Here is a 19,429-nt window from a genome sequence, read left to right as displayed (position 1 = left end):
TGGAAAGGACATCTACACTGCCACTAAGGGGACTTTTTGCTCATGTTATTATGGTTTTCTAATAATTATAAAACTTTCCTATTTAATTATAAAAATATAATATCATTTTTAATATTAAATAAATAATAAAATATAAGCTGGGATAGTTATTTATTTTATCTCGTTGAAGTTGAAAGTTGAATCTTAGCTCTCAAAAATAGAATATATTTTCTAAGAGAACCTAAAATACTTATTAATATGATGTCTTTATATTAAAATATTATTATCTGATAATGCTTTGCCTTTGGGTTCACAGCTTCCTTTTACCTGTCTGTCTAAACATGTGGAATGCATGATATATAAAACCTTAGCATTAACGCTCTATCCTTGAGCATTAGCCCCATCTGTTCAGTGTGAAGAACATGAAATTTTATTTATTTGCGCGGCTAAACATCAATTAACATTTCTCATTAATAAGAAGCGCCATACTGGTAGTGGTAAGTGCATGTTGGGTGGAGACTGGTGGCATGCTTCAGCTAGTGGAATCGTGCATCGATTTCACATCAAACACGATTTTAATTCTTCTCTTTTTAAGATTTGTATTGCCCATATACTATAGTCATCCCTTATCTTCTCCTTGAAAGTTGAGATTTTTCATCACCAATAATTTTCCTAGACAGCCACCCAGGGCTACATAAATATCGGTGAACACATTCTTTTCTCCTTTAGACATGTCACCCTCTACGGCCCCCGCCCTGGCACACAAAATACTCATACACCAACCCCATTTTCTCTTGCAGAGTCTCCCAACTGAATATATTCCACCACTTTTGGTAGCACTCATATAATTTTCACCCCAAAAGAGAAGAATCTAGTCTCATGGCTTCCCTGCATCTCCTCTCTCTAAACCACCCCAAATTCACCCTACATACTGCTTCTTTTCAATTAGGTCCCTTAAGAAAATACAAGTTGAATCAGAAAAGCAACAATCTTAGCTTCCAAAAGAGCATCAAATGTTCAACATCCTTATCAAGTTTAAGCCCAGAGGTAGAGGAGGAATGTTTGGTTTTAGAAGAAGAGGACGAGCGGCCACTTTCCGAAATCTGGAAGGAAATTCAAGGGTGCCACGACTGGGATGGGCTGCTGGACCCCATGAACTCCCATCTCCGCCGCGAAATCATCCGCTACGGTGAATTTGCTCAAGCATGCTACGACTCTTTCGACTTCGATCCTCACTCCAAGTACTGCGGTTCATGCAAATATCAAGGAGCCCGTTTCTTCGAAAAGCTTGGGATGGCCGACCGTGGCTACCAAATCAGCAGGTACCTTTACGCCACCTCCGACATTAACCTCCCAAACTTCTACCAGAAATCAAAGCTAAGCAGTGTGTGGAGCACCCATGCAAACTGGATGGGATACGTCGCCGTATGCACCGATGAAGACGAGATCAAACGGCTAGGAAGACGCGATATTGTTGTTTCTTGGAGAGGAACTGTTACGTATCTTGAATGGATTTATGATCTCAAGGACATCCTTCACTCACCAAATTTCACCAACGACCCTTCCATTAAAATGGAGTTAGGGTTTTATGACTTGTACACCAAGAAAGAGGACACTTGCAACTTTTGCTCCTTCTCGGCTCGTGAACAAGTTTTAGCTGAAATTAAAAGGCTTCTCGACTACTACGATGGTGAAGAGATTAGTATTACAATTACAGGGCATAGTCTTGGGGCAGCTTTGGCTATAATAACAGCTTATGATATTGCAGAGTTGGGAGTTAACATTGTAAATGATGGAAGGGTTACCCATAAAATACCGATTACAGTGTACTCTTTTGGCGGCCCTCGAGTGGGCAATCTTAAGTTCAAGGAACGGTGTGAAAAGCTAGGAGTTAAGGTACTTAGAGTGATAAATATTCACGATAAAGTACCGACAGTTCCGGGGATATTCGCCAATGAAAAGCTTCAATTTCAAAAGTATTTGGAAGAGACGGTATCTTTTCCATGGAGTTACGCACATGTCGGCGTTGAACTGACATTGGATCACACCCATAGCCCGTTTCTGAAACCCGCAAGCGACCTCGGTTGCGCACACAATCTCGAGGCTCATTTACACTTGCTTGACGGATACCATGGGAAAGGGCGACGGTTCTGCTTGGCTAATAAGAGGGACATTGCGCTTGTTAACAAGGACAGCAACTTCTTGAAGAAAGAGTACGGGGTGCCACCGCACTGGCGCCAGGACGAGAACAAAGGGATGGTAAAAAACAACGACGGCCGTTGGGTTTTGCCGGAGCGGGCGAGAGTGGAGGCTCATCCACATGACATCTCCTACCACCTTAACAAAATACTAAAGATTGCTACCGGTTCTTCTCAGCTCAAACAAGCACAATAATAAAGCTATCTTAACTAGTAAATAAATACCTAGCTAATTTCCTTTCTCATTGTTAGTTGTTTTTCGTTTTTCTTTCTTTCTATAACTAATTTTTAATCTTATATGAATTACACCTAAGTTTACGTATTTAATTGATTGTAAACTAATACACATTATTTAAATTGTTAAACATAATTATAATTTATTAATTTATTTAATAATAAATTTCAAATCATAATTAAAATAAATATATAATTAATAGAAAGTAACATAATTAATGTATATTATCATCATTCAATTAATGTAGTGCTAATAAAAAATTAATCATTACTAATCTATTTTATAGTGTAAATTTCTTACTTAATAGTCCGTACATAATATATAATTAATATATTTATAATAGAAGTAATTGATTTTGTTCTTTTTTTATATTTTTGTTAATATAAACATAGTATAAAGTAATTTTTATCTAATAAATATATGTAAATTATAGAATAAGAGTTATTATAAATAATAAAAAGTTAAAATGGTAAATTCAGAATAAAAATAATATATATTATGAGTTTAAAAGTTTATCAACACTTCACATGCGTTACATATTTAACTATTTTAAGTTCACTAATTATATATATTTAATGATATCTTTTATTCCATGAAATATAAAATAATTAAAATATTTTATGATAAGATATTACTTGTCTTAATCTAATTGGTCAGTGTTAGTTTATCTAATCTATTTTTATATTTATAACATTAGTTGATATAATTTTTAGCTGTTATTAATAATTAAGTAATATTACAGGAATATTATATAAAAAATAATATATATAATCTATTCTAATTCAACTCAGTTGTATAATTTAAATGAATATCTTTTTTTCATGAAATATAAAATAATTCAAATACTTCATTATAATATATTTAATCGGTAAGTGATGATTTATCTAATCTATTTTTTATATCTGTTAGATTAATTTATATGATTTTTAGTTGTTATTAGTAATTAATTAATTAACTAATATTAGAATAATGCTTTGAATAGGGAATTTTTTAGGGGCGAAATAAATTTTTAATTTTAATAATCTATATTTTATAATTTTTAAAGGATTAAATTAAATTTTCATAATTTTAGGGGGGCCAGAGTGCAATTTTACTTTTATTAATTTAAAATTTTAAAATTTTCTAAAGGGCCAAAATAATAATTTTTCATTTTAGAGGGGGTCGGGGCCCCTGCCAGCCCCTAGATTCGCCTCTGCTTTGAATCCAATACTCTATTGTATAAAAATAAAAAATTTTAATTGTTATAATTTTATTTGTTAACATTCAACTCAATTATATAGTTTGAATGAATAAAACATTTGTTATATGTCGAATCCTTTTTATTGAAATCGACTTTTTTATTTTACAAAATGAAAATGAAGTCGCCACCAATCTTTTTTAGTTAGGTGTGATCAGATCACCTCAAGGCTTTGTCATTTTAATAAAATGTTAAATTTATTAAAATCATTTTCGGTCTACAAAAATCCAGGAAATGGGTTCGGGAGTCGGTTACGTACGAGGAAGGACTAGCACCCTCATAACGCTCAAAGTTGATACCAATTTGATTACTTGATGTCTTAGTGTCGAGAGTTGAATATTTGAAGAGAAATTGAAATACGATCCCTCTTTGCATGATGTTCTTTTTAATTAAAATCACTTAGTTAAATTAAAACTTATGTAAAAGGCCTTCTTATTTCAAGATAACCAAAACGAAAAGGTCATGTCCCGTAAGTTAGGGCACGACATCTCAAATCCTCGAAAATAAAATTGCTCATTATTTAATTATTATTTAAATCTCATGTGTTTTTAGTTTTAAAAAGGATGCTCGGTTATTTAGGTTCAAAGAGAAAATCAAACCCCATAAGTTAGAGCACAACTTTTCGAATCTCTAAATAAAGAACGTTGCCTTGGTTTTAAAATTTCCCCTTTTATGCATCGAGTAAAAATGAATGTAACATTTAAAGCGATGTGCATTTAATTTATTTGGGCATAGTATGAAAATGGACGAATATATTTAAACATGATACATGACATAGGGATAGCAAAATAATATAAACTAGCCATGTGGGTAAAACATCTATATTAGAATGATAAATAATAAATAAATACCATAATAATAATGTAACTATAATAATAAAAATATTAATAGCAATAGTATCACTATCATAATATCAAAGTAAATAAATAAATGAAAATATGTAATAACCACCTAAAAATGCACAAAAAGGAATATAAACAACATAAATTTTAAGTGCTAAAATAAAAAAAAGTAATTAAAGGGGTAAAATTAAATAAACGAATGATTAAATTGAAATTTAAAGTAATAGGGACCAAATGGGTGATTATCCCAAACCCAGTACATGTGTTGTTTCCAGGAGTGACTAATGGTCAGAAGACCAAAATGAAAATAAAATAAAATTAAATGGTAAATTTAAAAGAGAAAAGAAAAATTAAATCAAGACTATATCAAACATGCTCAAAAGCGGGAGGACCTGGGCAACAATTATCCCACCCCTTTAAGAAACACGCGGATCTAAAAGGAGGTCGGGTCGGGTCGGGTTGGGTTGGCGCATCATGCCCAAAACGACGTTGTTTTGGGGCTTCTGGAACCAAGCTAAAACGACGTCATACTAGTGTCCTATTTAAGTTAAAATTTTCTGAAAAAAAAATTCATTTCCCCTTGTTTTTTTTTTTTTAAAAAAACTTCCTTTCTCCTTTTTTTTTCTCTCAAACATCCCTATGCTTGGCCACAGGGCCGTCGACACTCCACCATGGCCACCGGTCAGCGGCAAGAGCGGTCGTCACCTCCGGTAGCCGGAGTTGTAAAAAAAGGGCTTTTTTATCTCCGTTTCACAGGGAACCCAGTCTAGGGCCGAAATCCCTAAAATTCGATCAAAATCTGCTGAAAATGCAAAAGGGACCTTTCGATTCTCGGTCCTCCTCTGACGTGGCGCTTCTGCAAATCCCCAAGGATTCGACGGCCTTTCAAGCCAGAGGGGACATCGACAGGGGCGACAAAGGTAAAAAAAGCGATTCATATTTTATTTATTATTTTTTTATATGTATACACTAAAAAAATACCTTTTTAAGAACTGAAATTTTTTATATCTTTTTGCTCTTCTCTTCTCTTTATTACAATTTGTTTATTCGCCTTTTATAGCTGATTGATTACAAATATTTGTTTTTGTTTTTGTTTTTGTTTTTGTTTTTCTGCTTCTATTTCTATTTTTGTTTTTGTGTTTTTCTTTCTTCTTTGCAAGTTGCGATGGTAGTCAACGACGATGGGAGTCACACTCTTGCCATTTTGGTGAAAAGATGGCAAGGGAGGCAGTCTTCGGGCGACGCATCCGCTGACGTGGCTAGGAGCAGCGGCGTATAGGGGATCTAGGGTTTTTTTATTTTCTGAAAAAAGTTTAGGTTGTGGGCTTGGGCTTGTGTAATATTGGGTTTGGGTTTGTAATATGAGTTAAGGTAAATTGGGCTTTATTTATTTTGTTTTTGTTAGGGCTTATTTATATGTATTGGGCCGGGCAAAATTGGGCTATTACATTATATTTATCATATCATTTGATATGATGTCCACGCTATAAGGTGTCTCATTCGTTACTGTAGCAACTACGATTAATCTACAACCAAATTATATCATTAAATGATCAATTCCAATCAATACATACATACATACATACATACCATTAATGTTAACCCGATATCAAATTAGGACTAAATTGTAACATTTACAAAATTTTAAGTTGACGTCACGACGACAAGGGTTTCCTCATCACGACGTATCATACTGACTAGGTCTCGTCTCAATGACCCATGCTCGATGTCGCGTTGTGGCATGGTGACCTGATCTCGTCGCGACCACATACGCTTAACGTTGCGACGTGACAAGCTATTTCTACAAAATGTTAATGAATAGTAACCTGCAATTTCCAACCAATCACAATACATACGCTTCATAATTTCAGGAAAAATATGCAATCCTCAAGGATCAATTCAAGAACTACAACACCTTTTTCAACAATGTACCAATGCTATATCACCCATAAGTTAACCAACTAGTATAATTCATTCAAAACCTTACGTACATACCTATTCACCAAAGTCATTGACAATTGCAGCATATCATACCATTTTATACCATATTTTGAATCCATTTACATATTATATTAACCAAGATTATACATCAACCTTCTAAATCAAAAGTGTAGATAGACATAGTTTTGTACCAAAATTTGACTCAACCTAGGTACATGCCATACTTAAAACAAAACGGGATTTATACAAGTTTTACTAAGGTGAGGATTGCTTTCGAGATGCTACTTTACTTGCGCACTGACCGTTATCGCGCATGCACATAGAAACAAACAATTTTAAAGGTATGGTTTTAACTGTAAGTAGACAGTGTCAGTTGCAATATTTGTAGTGTCCAATGAAACACCGAAGTATACCAAAGGGTCAAACCAAAAGGAGTCGGTGATTAAGCAATTCCTAAACTATAAACATACAATTAAAGGAGTCTAGCTAATGTAGGTACTATATTACGTCAGGCCATTCACTAGTTGAATTACACTAATTAATTACCTAAAACTATAACGAAAGGCTAAATTGTAAATGAAACAAAATGTAAAAACTAGCTAATATGAAGTGTGTTGTGCCCCCTCTCTTTCCAGCCAAACTTTGGCCTTTTTTTAGCAGGCATCAAACCATATATTTGTTGACCAAAATACCCCTCAACGTGTGTTTTTAATCGGTATTGAAGTTGGACAATGATTGCCCCTATAATCATTTTTTGTCTCATCTTGTCAAGGGTATCGCGATACCCACGTCAGTCTTGACTTGGGGGAATCCTTAGGAGTTGGGTATTGCAATACCCATAGTTAGTATCGCGATACCACTATAGTTGGTCTCGATCCTCTTCAATTCAGCACTGCTAGGGTATCACAACTTTCAGGTTTTGATATTACGATACCCCCTTCTAGGTGATGTTTTCACTCACGTTCGGGCCTCCGATGACTCTCTACAACACTCAATCAATTGTTAGGTCTCCTATGCCACATTTGGCCATTTCGAGTATCAAAAGTGGCACAAAACGCACTATTTCACTTATTGAGGAAAAGAATGAAAACGAAGTAAAAACACGACAAAAACATATAAATTTCTAAGAAACAAGCTCTTTAAGCGTAATGGGAAGCCTAATTTGACATATCAAATTACAAAAGATCACGCGTAGAGAAAACAAATCATACGCAGAGCAATTACACTCAATGGTATTTCTATGATTCAAGCCAAAGTAAGAAAATTAAAGCTAATGCATATATTCCATACAATCTCAATTTATAACCTAATCTCATGCCATTTCATACTAAAACACTTTTATTAATGTATAGACAAGTATATCATCAACTTGCAACCAAATCATATACATAATCATACTAAAATTTCATGAATACATAACTTGCATATATCAATCTTACATAACAATTCACTATATATGTACCTAATTCACCTTATCACATTTATATCACATAGTACCAATACATTTCATATTGTCTTATATAGGCATATGTATATTCAATTACATAACAGTAATTAACCATTTTTAAGCCTATTATCTCATTCATATTCAATCGGCCCCCAAGGCTCGTTCTCAATTTGTCTGTACAATCATTCGTATGCTATCATATTTCACAACTCAATATAATTTCATTTTATATATCATTTAACCAATTCAAGTCTTTATAACCCTATTAATCAGACACGGACTCGGAACAAATACACAGATTTGTAACCCTGGGTTGCCCGACAATGATGACGCTATACATGTACATACTACCATCCCGGGTTGCCTGAAAACGATGACTCTATGTGTACAATATACAACCCGTTGTTGCTTAGCGACGATGGTTCTCAATCAACAATCTGACCCTATGTCATGCCAACTATATCCAACTCGGTCCAAATAGCTAATAGGGTAACCAAATTTCTAATTCAATATAAACAATTCAAATTATACTTTATCGTATCCAATTAATCATCAATTAATCATATAATTTAGCATGCTACATCTTAATGTCATACCAATTACCATATATCAATCAAATCATACAATTTTATATTCTATTTAATTTAGTCTCTGTCTCGATAATCAATCTCAACCAAAGCAATTCAATTTAAAAAGACAATAAAAACTCACTTCAATAATATGAAATGCAAAACAACATGAATATTCAATACTTAAATTGGTCTTGAATCATAGAAATACAAACTGGATTTCTAAGTTACTTGTCGATGACTTTCGATTTTCTTTTCCCTCTCGATGGTTCCGTATCAACATTAGCTAAATAAAAAAAAACATATAATACTATTAAATTCTATTCAAATCAAAACCAATTAAATACCAAACATATTTTACAATTTATTCAAATTAGTCCCTAAACTGGAGACAACATAACTTTCAATCTAAAGCTTTGAATTGAAATCTGATTTCACAATTAATCATTAAGGAGCTCCTATTTTCTATTCCTACTAGAATTTCATGATAGTTTTACATTTTATTCAATTTGGTCCCTAATATATAAAACTAACAATTAAGCTTTACAATTTAGTCCTTTTCTTAATCTAAGCTTAACTTCTAGCAATTTCACATCAATTCCATCTAATTCTCAACAATGATATCTTTCTAAAACTCTAATATTTTTGCAAATAACTACACGAGCTAGCTAAATCAAGCTCTCATGATTCAATTTTCATAAAAATCAAAGTAAAATTGGTTAAGGACCTGCTTGAATTAAGGGTCGAATACTTAAAAAAAACTAGCTATGGCATCCTCCTCCTTGGTTTCTTTGTTTCGGCCAGTTGTAGAAGATGATTTTTCATCTCTCCTTCCACTAATTTTCCTTTTATACTAAGGTTAATTTGCTAATTAACTTAATTAATCATGTCTTCACCTTAATTAATCACAATTTTCTTAATTAATTAATTAACATCATTATCATCCACTAATTCTCACTTAGGCATGGTCTAATTGTTGTTTTGAACCTTTGGCTAACTGCAATTTAAGTCCCCAAGGCAATTCCTAAATAAAAATCTATGGCGATTTGAGTTTACAATTTAATCCTTGAGCTCAAATTAACCACAAATTTGGCTAAATTGACTATCTAAAATTTAATTCATCTATATAATAACTCTGTAAATATCCTTATTTAATATTTACGGACTCTGTTTGTAGAAATGGGATCCCAAAACTGTAATTTTTGACACCACCAAAAATCAGGTCGTTACATTATCGACTAATATTGCAATTAAATAATAATATTATTTTCAGTTATAAAATAAATTATTCACATTTGTCCTTGTAAACCTCTTTTTATACTATTTTTTTTGTGTATGCCTCTTTTTTGTGTTTTTGTCATGTAATAATAGAATTAATATTGGTTTAAATAAAAATAGTTTAAAATAATAAGATAATATTGATTATTGATTAAATTGAATAATTTGGATCATAATGAAAGTGTAATTAAAGATAGATTACTTGGACACTTATTATGAGTTTGAATAAAGGCAAAAGAACAACTATGTATTCAAAATGTATATAAAAGATTAAATTCCAAAAAAAAAGTTTAAAATTTTTTGAGAATTGAAAGTATAGTTTAATTCAATTTGTATGTGTAACTAATAATAGATAACTAAATTAAACTTTTAAATCTTATTCAAAACTTATGTAATTTGATGATAATATTTTTCTAATTTGATAATACTTAGTTTCACTATTGAATTAAGGTGTTTCTTGTAGTAATGCTTTTGATAAGTTTTACGAGAGAGAAATGTGCAAGAATCATTTACGTTTTGTCCTTCAAGAATGCTCACTTGCTAGAGTTAGAGACTGTTTTAGTACATATTTAACAAATAAATCATCTTTCAAATAACGATAAATAAATTGAGAATCATCATTTAGTTACTGAAGATTACTTCTTTTTCAAGTAAAATGAATTATCTCCAGCAGTATATTCATATGTAAGTCCCAAAAATAAAATGATAAGAGCAAATTAATTTGATTAATAAACAAATAAGTATTTAGTTGAACAAAAAAAATTGGAGATAGTTTAAATATTTCACCATCTACCACTTCCCTTTTTTCCTTTTTACTCTAGTTTGGTGGGTGCATACTCTAAATTCTCAAGTCCTTCTGATTACAACATCACAATGCTCACTCACTCATTCAGCCATTTTATGATGATAATGCATGAAAGGGAAGGTAGGACCTAATTTTATTCTTTGGAGATTTATTTTAGTGTAGGCGTGAGAAGTGACTGTAATAAGCTTTTCATGTACAATGCGCCACCAATCAATATATACTTTGTTGCTCTGGTCCTTACCTTCATTTGTTGTTTTCTATCGCTAGGTAGCTCGTAATGTGCCAAAATTTTAATTCTTGGTGTCTTTCATAAAGGCGCATCATATATGCGTGGTAGTCTCCATCGGCATAATTAGACTGTACCTTATATTCGAGCATGCTTTTGCCCCTATTGCTGAATTTTAATGAATGAGTAGAGCTTTGAAAGGGAATATGATTTAGTGCTGTGGCTTTTGCGTATCTGTTTTAACTACGTATCCTTAAATTTCAATAAATCGGTACCATATTATAAAAATAAAAATAAAAATTCTTTCGTGATATTTTTTTGGCTTGTTAACTTACAGACATATGAAAAGAAAGCACGACAATCATAAACTTAAATAAAACCAAAAAAACTTAATAATAAATAATTTATGAAAGAGCTGCTGTAATCCACAAGTGATCTGAAAGTTGAATGTCGGGACGACTTTTAACTAAAGAAAACTCTTCAAATATAAACTCTTGTTTGTGTTCCTCCCAACTCTCTCCTTTCCTTCTAAACTTTATACAAGGCTTTTTTAGGCCAAAACCATGAGCTAGAGTGAAACGACCAAAAATGCCCTCGCTGAAAACAAATTACAAAACAATATAAAATGCTGATTAGGAGAAGGTTGCGTCACAAGAAAGCTAAGTTGCGCTCTTTCTGGCTTGCCTCATGTTTCTTCAATTTTTCATCTTTTCTTTGTTGTGGTTCTTCTGAGTCCACTTTTCTTCTCTCGACTCAATATAATTTCCTACGAAAGTGTGTACTCGACCCGATCGTCCGGTCTAAATTATAAGGTGTCACGTTCATTGTCCGAGCAACTACAATTAACAATCCGGTTCACCACATTAAACATTTAATTATAAGTAAAACAAGTATATAAAATGATACATAATCATTTTAGGGTCTTATACGAGATTACAAAAGCTCTTTTGCTAACCCGAGGTCAAAATAGGACCAAATTGTAAGGATTTCAAAGTTTTGAGTTTACATCGCGACATAGGCAAGCCTAACCTTGAGGGTTGTTTGAGAGTGCAGCCGTTCAGGGCCCAGGGTTGGAAGGGGCCCAAAAAAATATTTTTTTCAACTTTTAATGTGGGAAAAAATTTCAGGCTAAAATAAATTAATTAAATGCCTAGGATTTTTAACTTTTCACCATAAATGCTTCATCTCATAGGCCCCAAAAAATTTTTAGTTTTTATTGTATTATATTTTATATTTTTTAAAAGAGACCCAATTTATTGTTTTGCCTAAGGCCCTAAAAATGTCAAGAACGGGCCTGGACATAGGGAGTTTCTTGTCACAACACAACTCTCTATCTTGTGCTCATCGTGACCTCGAATAAACATTGTCATGGCATGATTCTTTGGTGTTAAGTTAGCTTTATTTGATATTTTTATGTAACAAATAAAAATGTTTTTAAATTAAAATTTGTTTTTAGAACAAAGAATTAATAAAGTTCAAAGTATAAATATTATTTCAAGACTTCCAAACATCTTAGAAAATGTTTTGAACACTTAGAATATTTTGGACAAAGTTCAAAATCAATTTTAAATACTTGAACTTGATTGAAACAATCTTAAATCAATTGAAAAACTGCTCCTACAAAAAAGTACGGTATTTTTCAAAATGTATCAGTACCAATATGATTTTTATCGATACCAAAATTGCTCTCGACTTGAATAAAAAAATTGAACAAAAACAATAAGTATCGATACTTTTAAAATTATATTGATACCACTTTTGCATTATGTTTTTATGATCTTTCAAAATTTTACAAAAAGTATTGATACTCATTAAAAATATACCAATACCTTCTATCAAGTATCGATAAATCATCTTTGATATCGTTGGAAACTAACTTTAACGGTAATTGAATCAGGAATTAAATGCTACTAGTATCGATACTCGTAGAAAAAGCATCAATACTTTTTGTTGTAGGTGAATTTAATGATCGGTATTTTATCCCCAACGGCTCTATTTATTTTCTTAACAACTACAACAGTTGGAAATGAATTAGAGGGTATAAATATCAACTTCTAAAGGTCCTACAACAATAAGAGAGAATATTCAAGCTTAAAGATCAATCAAAACAACATTTGTGCCAAATATTTCAATACTTTTCTTTCATACACTTGTGAGCTTTATTTCCATTCTATTTGCTCAAGTATTTTTCATTGTAATTGAGCTTAATTTACAAGCACGTCAATCTTGTAAGGATTATTTCTTTGCTTGTTTCTTTGTATTTCTTTAAGAGGGTTTGTGTCTTAAGGTTTGGGTAGAAACCTTAATAGAGTTTGTAAGGTTAAACTTGGTCTACAAAGGTTATCAAATTAGTGAATTTGAGAAAATCCTTAGTAGTGGAAAACTAAGGTAGTGAAGTAGGCAATTGGGGTCGAACCACTCTAATTTTTTGTGTCAAAGTTTTCTATCCTCTCTCTCTAGCTTTCACAAATTTTTTAAAAATCAATTCACCCCCTCTTGGCAATTTCGGTTTGATTATTTGAGCTAACATTTGGTTACACCTCGTCGCAATGTTGAGAGTAGGTCATCGCGACATGACTCACTATTTTCGAAAAGGATCAGTTTGAAACAAGTTTAAAAGACTTGTAATAACATATAGCATTACAATTCACAACCAAAACTCATTTGTGTAAACTTGTACAGTCACTTTATAACACTCCTTCAACAAAGGAAAAAACAAATTATTATAACAGGCTCACCAAACACGTGTTAACCCAGCTCGCCAAGCATATGCTGGTGTTAACCCGTTGGATACCCAATATAGCTGGCCATATCCGATACTTAATACAGCTTACGAGCTCTCTGTTAGTAGTAGCAACTCGATTCTTATTTATTGTTGTTGTCTTTTATTATCGCTTTTTATTCTAATCTAACATTCATTTCTTCTTTCTATTCGTAAATTCCACCCCTGGAATCGAAAGTTACAAAAACTATTTCAAAACTTACTTATCAATTTTTATTTTTTATTTTATTTCAGTATGATTAGCATCTTCCCAGATCTCAAATTGATGGATTATATTAGCATCTTCGAGCATGTTAAGTATGTCGAGTTTCCAAAGGGAAAGCGGCTCCATTTGATATACCATTATAATCAAATTTCAAACTCCCTCACTCCTTTAAATTACCATACAAGCATTCATTCATCCGCTAATTGATCACCCAATCAATCGAGATTTGTTTTTGAGTTCATTTCCGTTAGTTGTACTAATGATGTGGAAGCTGACAATTGGTATAATAATAAATTGAGCCTTCGACTTTTACATATTATATCGATTAATTAGTCATAATTTTAAAAAATTAAATCTTAAAATTTAAAAATGGTCTCAATTTGATCTTAATTATAAAAAAATAAAAAAAAGTAATAAATTTAATATATAAATAATGACCTATGGTGTACTTTACTCTTATAAAATATCAAACAAATATTAATGCATGAAAGAAAATTATGCAATATGAAATGAAGCCACTTTTAGGGTGAAGTTTGATTTATGGTTGTTTTCCCCCTAAATGGGTGTAACATGTTTTCTATTGTGTTCTCTACATGTGGCGTGGAACTACGAAAAGCAACTCTCTTTGTTTTTTTTTGTTTTAGGAAAAACTAGCTTGCTTTTTTTGTTGTTGTTGTTAATCTCATATGTAATATAATAATCATGTTGTAGCTATATAAAGGGTTTTTTATTAAAATAGTATGAAAGGTACAATTATTTGGGGTGTTACATGCATGCCATGTGTGACACTACTCTAAAACACATCAAAGAGAAGAAAAAAGTTGGTGTGGCACAAACAGTGACTGCATTTTGGGATATTTGTTAGTTGGGTCCCTCAGTTTGAAACTTTGATTTAATTTAGTTTACATCTTATATGGTTTTGTTCATTATTAATGACTTTGAATGTAGATGGTCAAGATTCAATTTATTCTAAAATAATTTTATGTGTCCATTTACACGTCTCTTAATTTTACAATAATTTTCTAAAACTCCATCTTCCATAATTAAAATTCATATTAACATACAAATTGAAAATTAATTAAAATTACTAACTGAATGAAGTATTAGATTATTTTATCCAAAATATTCGGACTAATTAATTTATTTTAAATGGAAAAACAAAATACAATCTAAAATGGGTGAAAATTAGTATACAGTGGAAGCTGCAATTCAATCATTTTAGTAACAATTTCGACATCATCAGTATCTATCTATAACTTAACACCTCAAATATTTGCAATCCATAAATATATTTATAAACTCATCACCTGAAATATGCAGAAATCAATCTACCCGTACACAAACCGTGGTTTATTTTCAGAAATCTTTGCTCATTCAAACTGTGCCCTCTTTCTAGAATTTCCAACTTACACTTTGAACTCCTTGAATTCAACGGAATGAATGTCTGTTTTGCGTCAAAGAAATTTTGTTTTTTGTTTTTTTAATCTCACTCCCAACGAAAACACCTCTTTCAATTCTTATATTTTAATTCAAAATCAAAACGGTGTACACCAAACACCTGGTGTGTGTTTTTTTATTTATTTATTTATTTAAAATAAGTGGGTAGAAAATAGAAGGAAGAGTGAAGTTACCCATTTCACTGTACATGTGCCAATATGCAAATCGTAAATGAATTCCATTTCCATGCTTTTATCTTATTAAACTAATCACCCTTTACGTATATTACTAACAACTTTGAATATGTAAAACCAACTTCTTTCTTATCCTCATTTGCGTTCTTCAAACTGATCAAAAAACACTAAAGAAAGCAGTGCTTCGGGTCACATGTTTCCTTCACACCTTCGTTTGAAAATTCTTGCAGTATGGCCAGGTCAACACACACACCAAAGGCTGCCCAAGTCAAATAAAACAACAATATTATATATATATATACACATATATAAGCAAACAGAACACAACATTCAAATCCAAACCAATTACTCCTAATCGGACGAGTAAGTAGCCAAAGTTGTTCATACAAATGGGGTTCCTCAAACTAACAAGTGTCTTCAACATTTCACTTTTATTCATCCTTTTCTTCATTTCATCTACTGCTGCCATAAGACCTACGCAGTGGCAAGGAGAGCAACTATTCAGGAAAATCGTGCCTGATCATTTTGAGACACTGCAGAGGGGACCGGTGCCACCATCTGGTGGTTCTCCTTGCACCAACATCCCTGGTGGATCGGGCACTTGCCTTGTCAATGAAATCAACGCTGCCGGCCATCTCCTTCGTTCACCGCCCGTGTTTCCTGCCGTCCATGTTATAAAGGCTGCGGGTACTACTTCCATGGGAGAATAATCATGTCACCAACTAGACTATAAAGAAAAACAAAGCAACATTCATCCATTTCTTCATTCTTATTCTGTGAAGCAGCAGAGTTTCATACGCTAAAATTACCCGAAACTGTAACTAAACTAGTGTACCATGATGTCTTAAATCTTCTCTTTCTCTTTTTGCAGTGCATCTTGTGAGCTTTACAATCAATTTTTTTAAAAGAGAAAGGATGGTATAAAACTATGATTCTACGTCATTTTATCTCTTTTCAATAACAGAATGACAAGTTAAATTTTTACTCCTGAATTTTAGTATTTTTAGTTAGATTTAAATTTTGTTAGGAGGAAAAAGCTGAAAATTATGAGAAAAATCTGATTTGTTATTCTCTTATTTAAAAATAATAAAGATAACGTGGAATTACATTTTATACCATTATTTCTCATTTTTAATTGCTTGCTACTCTGCAAATTATAAGCATACTTTTCATTATTGATTAAGAAAAGCAACATTCTTATTCTTAAGCAAAGAAAAATCTTTCCTCTCTAGTTTCTTTTCTATTAATTGGGTTAATTGTGTTTATTAATGAAGATAGATTTAATTAATTACGTCAATTGAACTCAAGTTGTGATTTATTGGTCGTGTTCACATTCTCCAAAAATAGTAATTTATAATATAAAAATATTTGAAAAACTACTTTATTCAATAATCATCCATATAATAATTATACGACGTACAAGATATTATAATTACACGATTTAAATTTTGTAATTTTGTAAAATAAAATATCCGTTTGAATCTTTAACCACTTCAATAAATCTTCATCCCTGCATTAAAAAATATCAAACATTATTTTCGTATTAAATCATTTTAACAATTAATTTGGTAACAATGTTTAAGAATTACTTAGAATATATATTTTAATTTAATTAAAAATATTTGAAAAAGAAATATATAAATAAAACTATTTTCAGAAAATGGAATATAAGTTTTCTATTAAAATATAAAATATTTATATAAAATATATATATTATTATTTAAATCTCTAATTGAAATGGTGTCATAACTTGACCAAACACCAACTCGATTAGAAAAATTACTTTAATGTCATTTCGTATTTAAAAGAAGTTATATTATTCGAGGGTGATGGCAAATGAATTCATGTCAGTTGCATTAGTAAAACTTTAAATTTATTACTCAACTAAAATTTTGTTTTTATATTTTTTACATTTCAATATTATTACATACGTTTACTACTTCCATCAATTATATATCTATACTATTATTTAAGTCCCTAATTGAGTTGATGTTATGAGTCAATTGGGCACTAACTCGGTTATGAAAATTACTAAAATGTCCTTTCATATTTAAAATAAATTATTTTATTTAAGAATAATTTTACCTTTTTATTTAAATAATTAAAAAAACATGCATATGATGGGATTTGAACCCATACCAGTTGCATTAGTAAAACCTTAATAGCGTGTTTGGTTTAGGGTAATAACTTGCGTTAAATCATCGATTTAGTGGAATCCACTAACTCCTTTGCTTGGTTCAAAATATTCACAGATTATGATATTATTCGTTGAAAGCTATTCATTAGCCTTTCCACTGAATGCACAATTCAAAGTAGCTGAGAATAGCTTTTTTCCTTTTTCAATCAAAAGTATCTTTCTTCCCAAATCAAATTTGCATGCATCGGTTCTCCTCCATGGCTCATTTTCCCTTTTCATTTTTTAGGGTCTGAGTAAAAGAGTGAAGGTGATCGTTACTTATTTTCTTGTCGTCTTGGGAGGGAACTTTTCCCCTTCCGCGAATGATTTGAAGGATGTTCTTGGATCTATTATAGTTGAGGTTGATGATGATAAGTTAGAGTTGCTATTGTTCCAAGTCAAAGGCAAATATGCCATCAAGATAATTACATCTGGATAGAAGAAGTTGGCTTCAATTCCTTCAAACGGCAATGTTGTTCACTACACCAAGAACGACTTTTTGTGACAATTTAAAAACGTTACAAAAGCAAGAGAAAAACGTCACAAAAAGTTATTTTTGACATTTGTGACATTTAGTGTAACTAAAAATCATGACCCTTAAAAAAGTAAAGGAAAGGTATCTTTTCGGTGACACTTTCAAAACGTCACAAAAATTATTAATTCCATTACTTTTAAAGCGTCACGAAATGATTGCCTCATTTGTGACGCTTAAAAACGACACAAAAAATATGATCTACAACGTCATATATTGTTTGCTTAATTTGTGACATTTAAAAAGAGTCTCGTGAGGATATAAGTCCAATCTAAAAGTTGTTGTTGTAGCTCCTAAAGCTAGCGGTGATGGTGGCAGTGTAGCAATGACTATCAAGGCACTTTGTAATAAAAATAAAAATAAAAAATACAATTTTCTCTTACTAAAAAAAATGCATACGTTTCAAAATAAAAGTTATATCGCAATACACAGTATCTATAAAGGAACTTTGTGTATAATTTAAGATATATAGATACTTATATTGACAATTTTTAATGGTAATGATAAAAAATATTTAAAACATAATTTATATTGTAAAAGTATATTTTGAAGTGTACAATTAATGTATAAAAATACAAATACATGCTCGAATATGACAAATATAAATTTATTACAAATAAATTATCTGATCAATTATAAAGTTGAACCAAACCATTACGCTTCCTAAGAAAGAGGTAAAGTAATGCTTTTAACCAAATTTCAAAATAATTATATCTACAAATTTTTAGCAGCACGGGACAGGGGATGGATAAAGGTGAATACTGATGCAGTTGTGGGAGTTGGTTCGTTTGTTGTTGCTGTGGGGGGAGTGGCCGAGGACAATAGGGGATATTGACTTTGGGAGTTCTCGTGTAAGTTAGGGATTTGCCTGGTGCTAAAAGTTGAGTTATAGGGGGACGGGCTTTTGAGGGAGTTAAACTAGTATGGAAGAAGGGAGTTAAGAAGATTGCCTTAGAGATGGATTTTATAGAAGCAATTAACCTGTTGAGTGGTCAGACTCGAGATCAAAACTTATTAAGGGAAAAAGTGAGGAATTTATTGGAGCGGATAGAAGAATTTCACGTCATACATGTATCAAGACAGAAGAACATAGTAGTGGATGGTATGACGAAACTTGCCATGAGAATGAATGTGGAATGGAAAGCCTTTGATGAATCTTGCTAGGCGATGCATAACATTGTGGTGGTTAAGACTCTCAATCTAACGAGAATAAGATAAACAAATTTCAGTTTTACTTTAAATTTTTCCTTTTAAAAGAAAAAAGCTATTCATAATATTTAAAATGCTTTTGAGATGCTATATATGGAAAAAGGGAATATGAGACGAAAATATACAACCTTTATAGT

The 19,429-nt window shown here is 31.6% G+C and overlaps 2 protein-coding genes across 2 annotated transcripts; both read left to right on the top strand.

Moving 5' to 3' along the window:
* Positions 1-605: 605 nt before the first annotated feature.
* LOC105799393 (phospholipase A1-Igamma3, chloroplastic) lies at positions 606-2,504 on the top strand. Its single transcript, XM_012629921.2, has one exon. It carries the CDS (start codon positions 859-861, stop codon positions 2,371-2,373), a length of 1,515 nt encoding a protein of 504 aa, XP_012485375.1. The 5' UTR covers positions 606-858; the 3' UTR covers positions 2,374-2,504.
* Positions 2,505-15,716: 13,212 nt separating this feature from the next.
* Positions 15,717-16,367, top strand: LOC105797927 (uncharacterized). Its single transcript, XM_012627796.2, has one exon. The coding sequence runs from the start codon at positions 15,765-15,767 to the stop codon at positions 16,083-16,085; it is 321 nt and encodes a 106-aa protein (XP_012483250.1). The 5' UTR covers positions 15,717-15,764; the 3' UTR covers positions 16,086-16,367.
* Positions 16,368-19,429: the final 3,062 nt, after the last annotated feature.

The sequence above is a fragment of the Gossypium raimondii genome, chromosome 9 (genome assembly GCF_025698545.1).
Source record: "Gossypium raimondii isolate GPD5lz chromosome 9, ASM2569854v1, whole genome shotgun sequence".
Taxonomy (NCBI): Eukaryota; Viridiplantae; Streptophyta; class Magnoliopsida; order Malvales; family Malvaceae; genus Gossypium; species Gossypium raimondii.
Note: the sequence above shows the minus strand (reverse complement) of the source record. Positions and strands in the feature narration are given on the sequence as shown.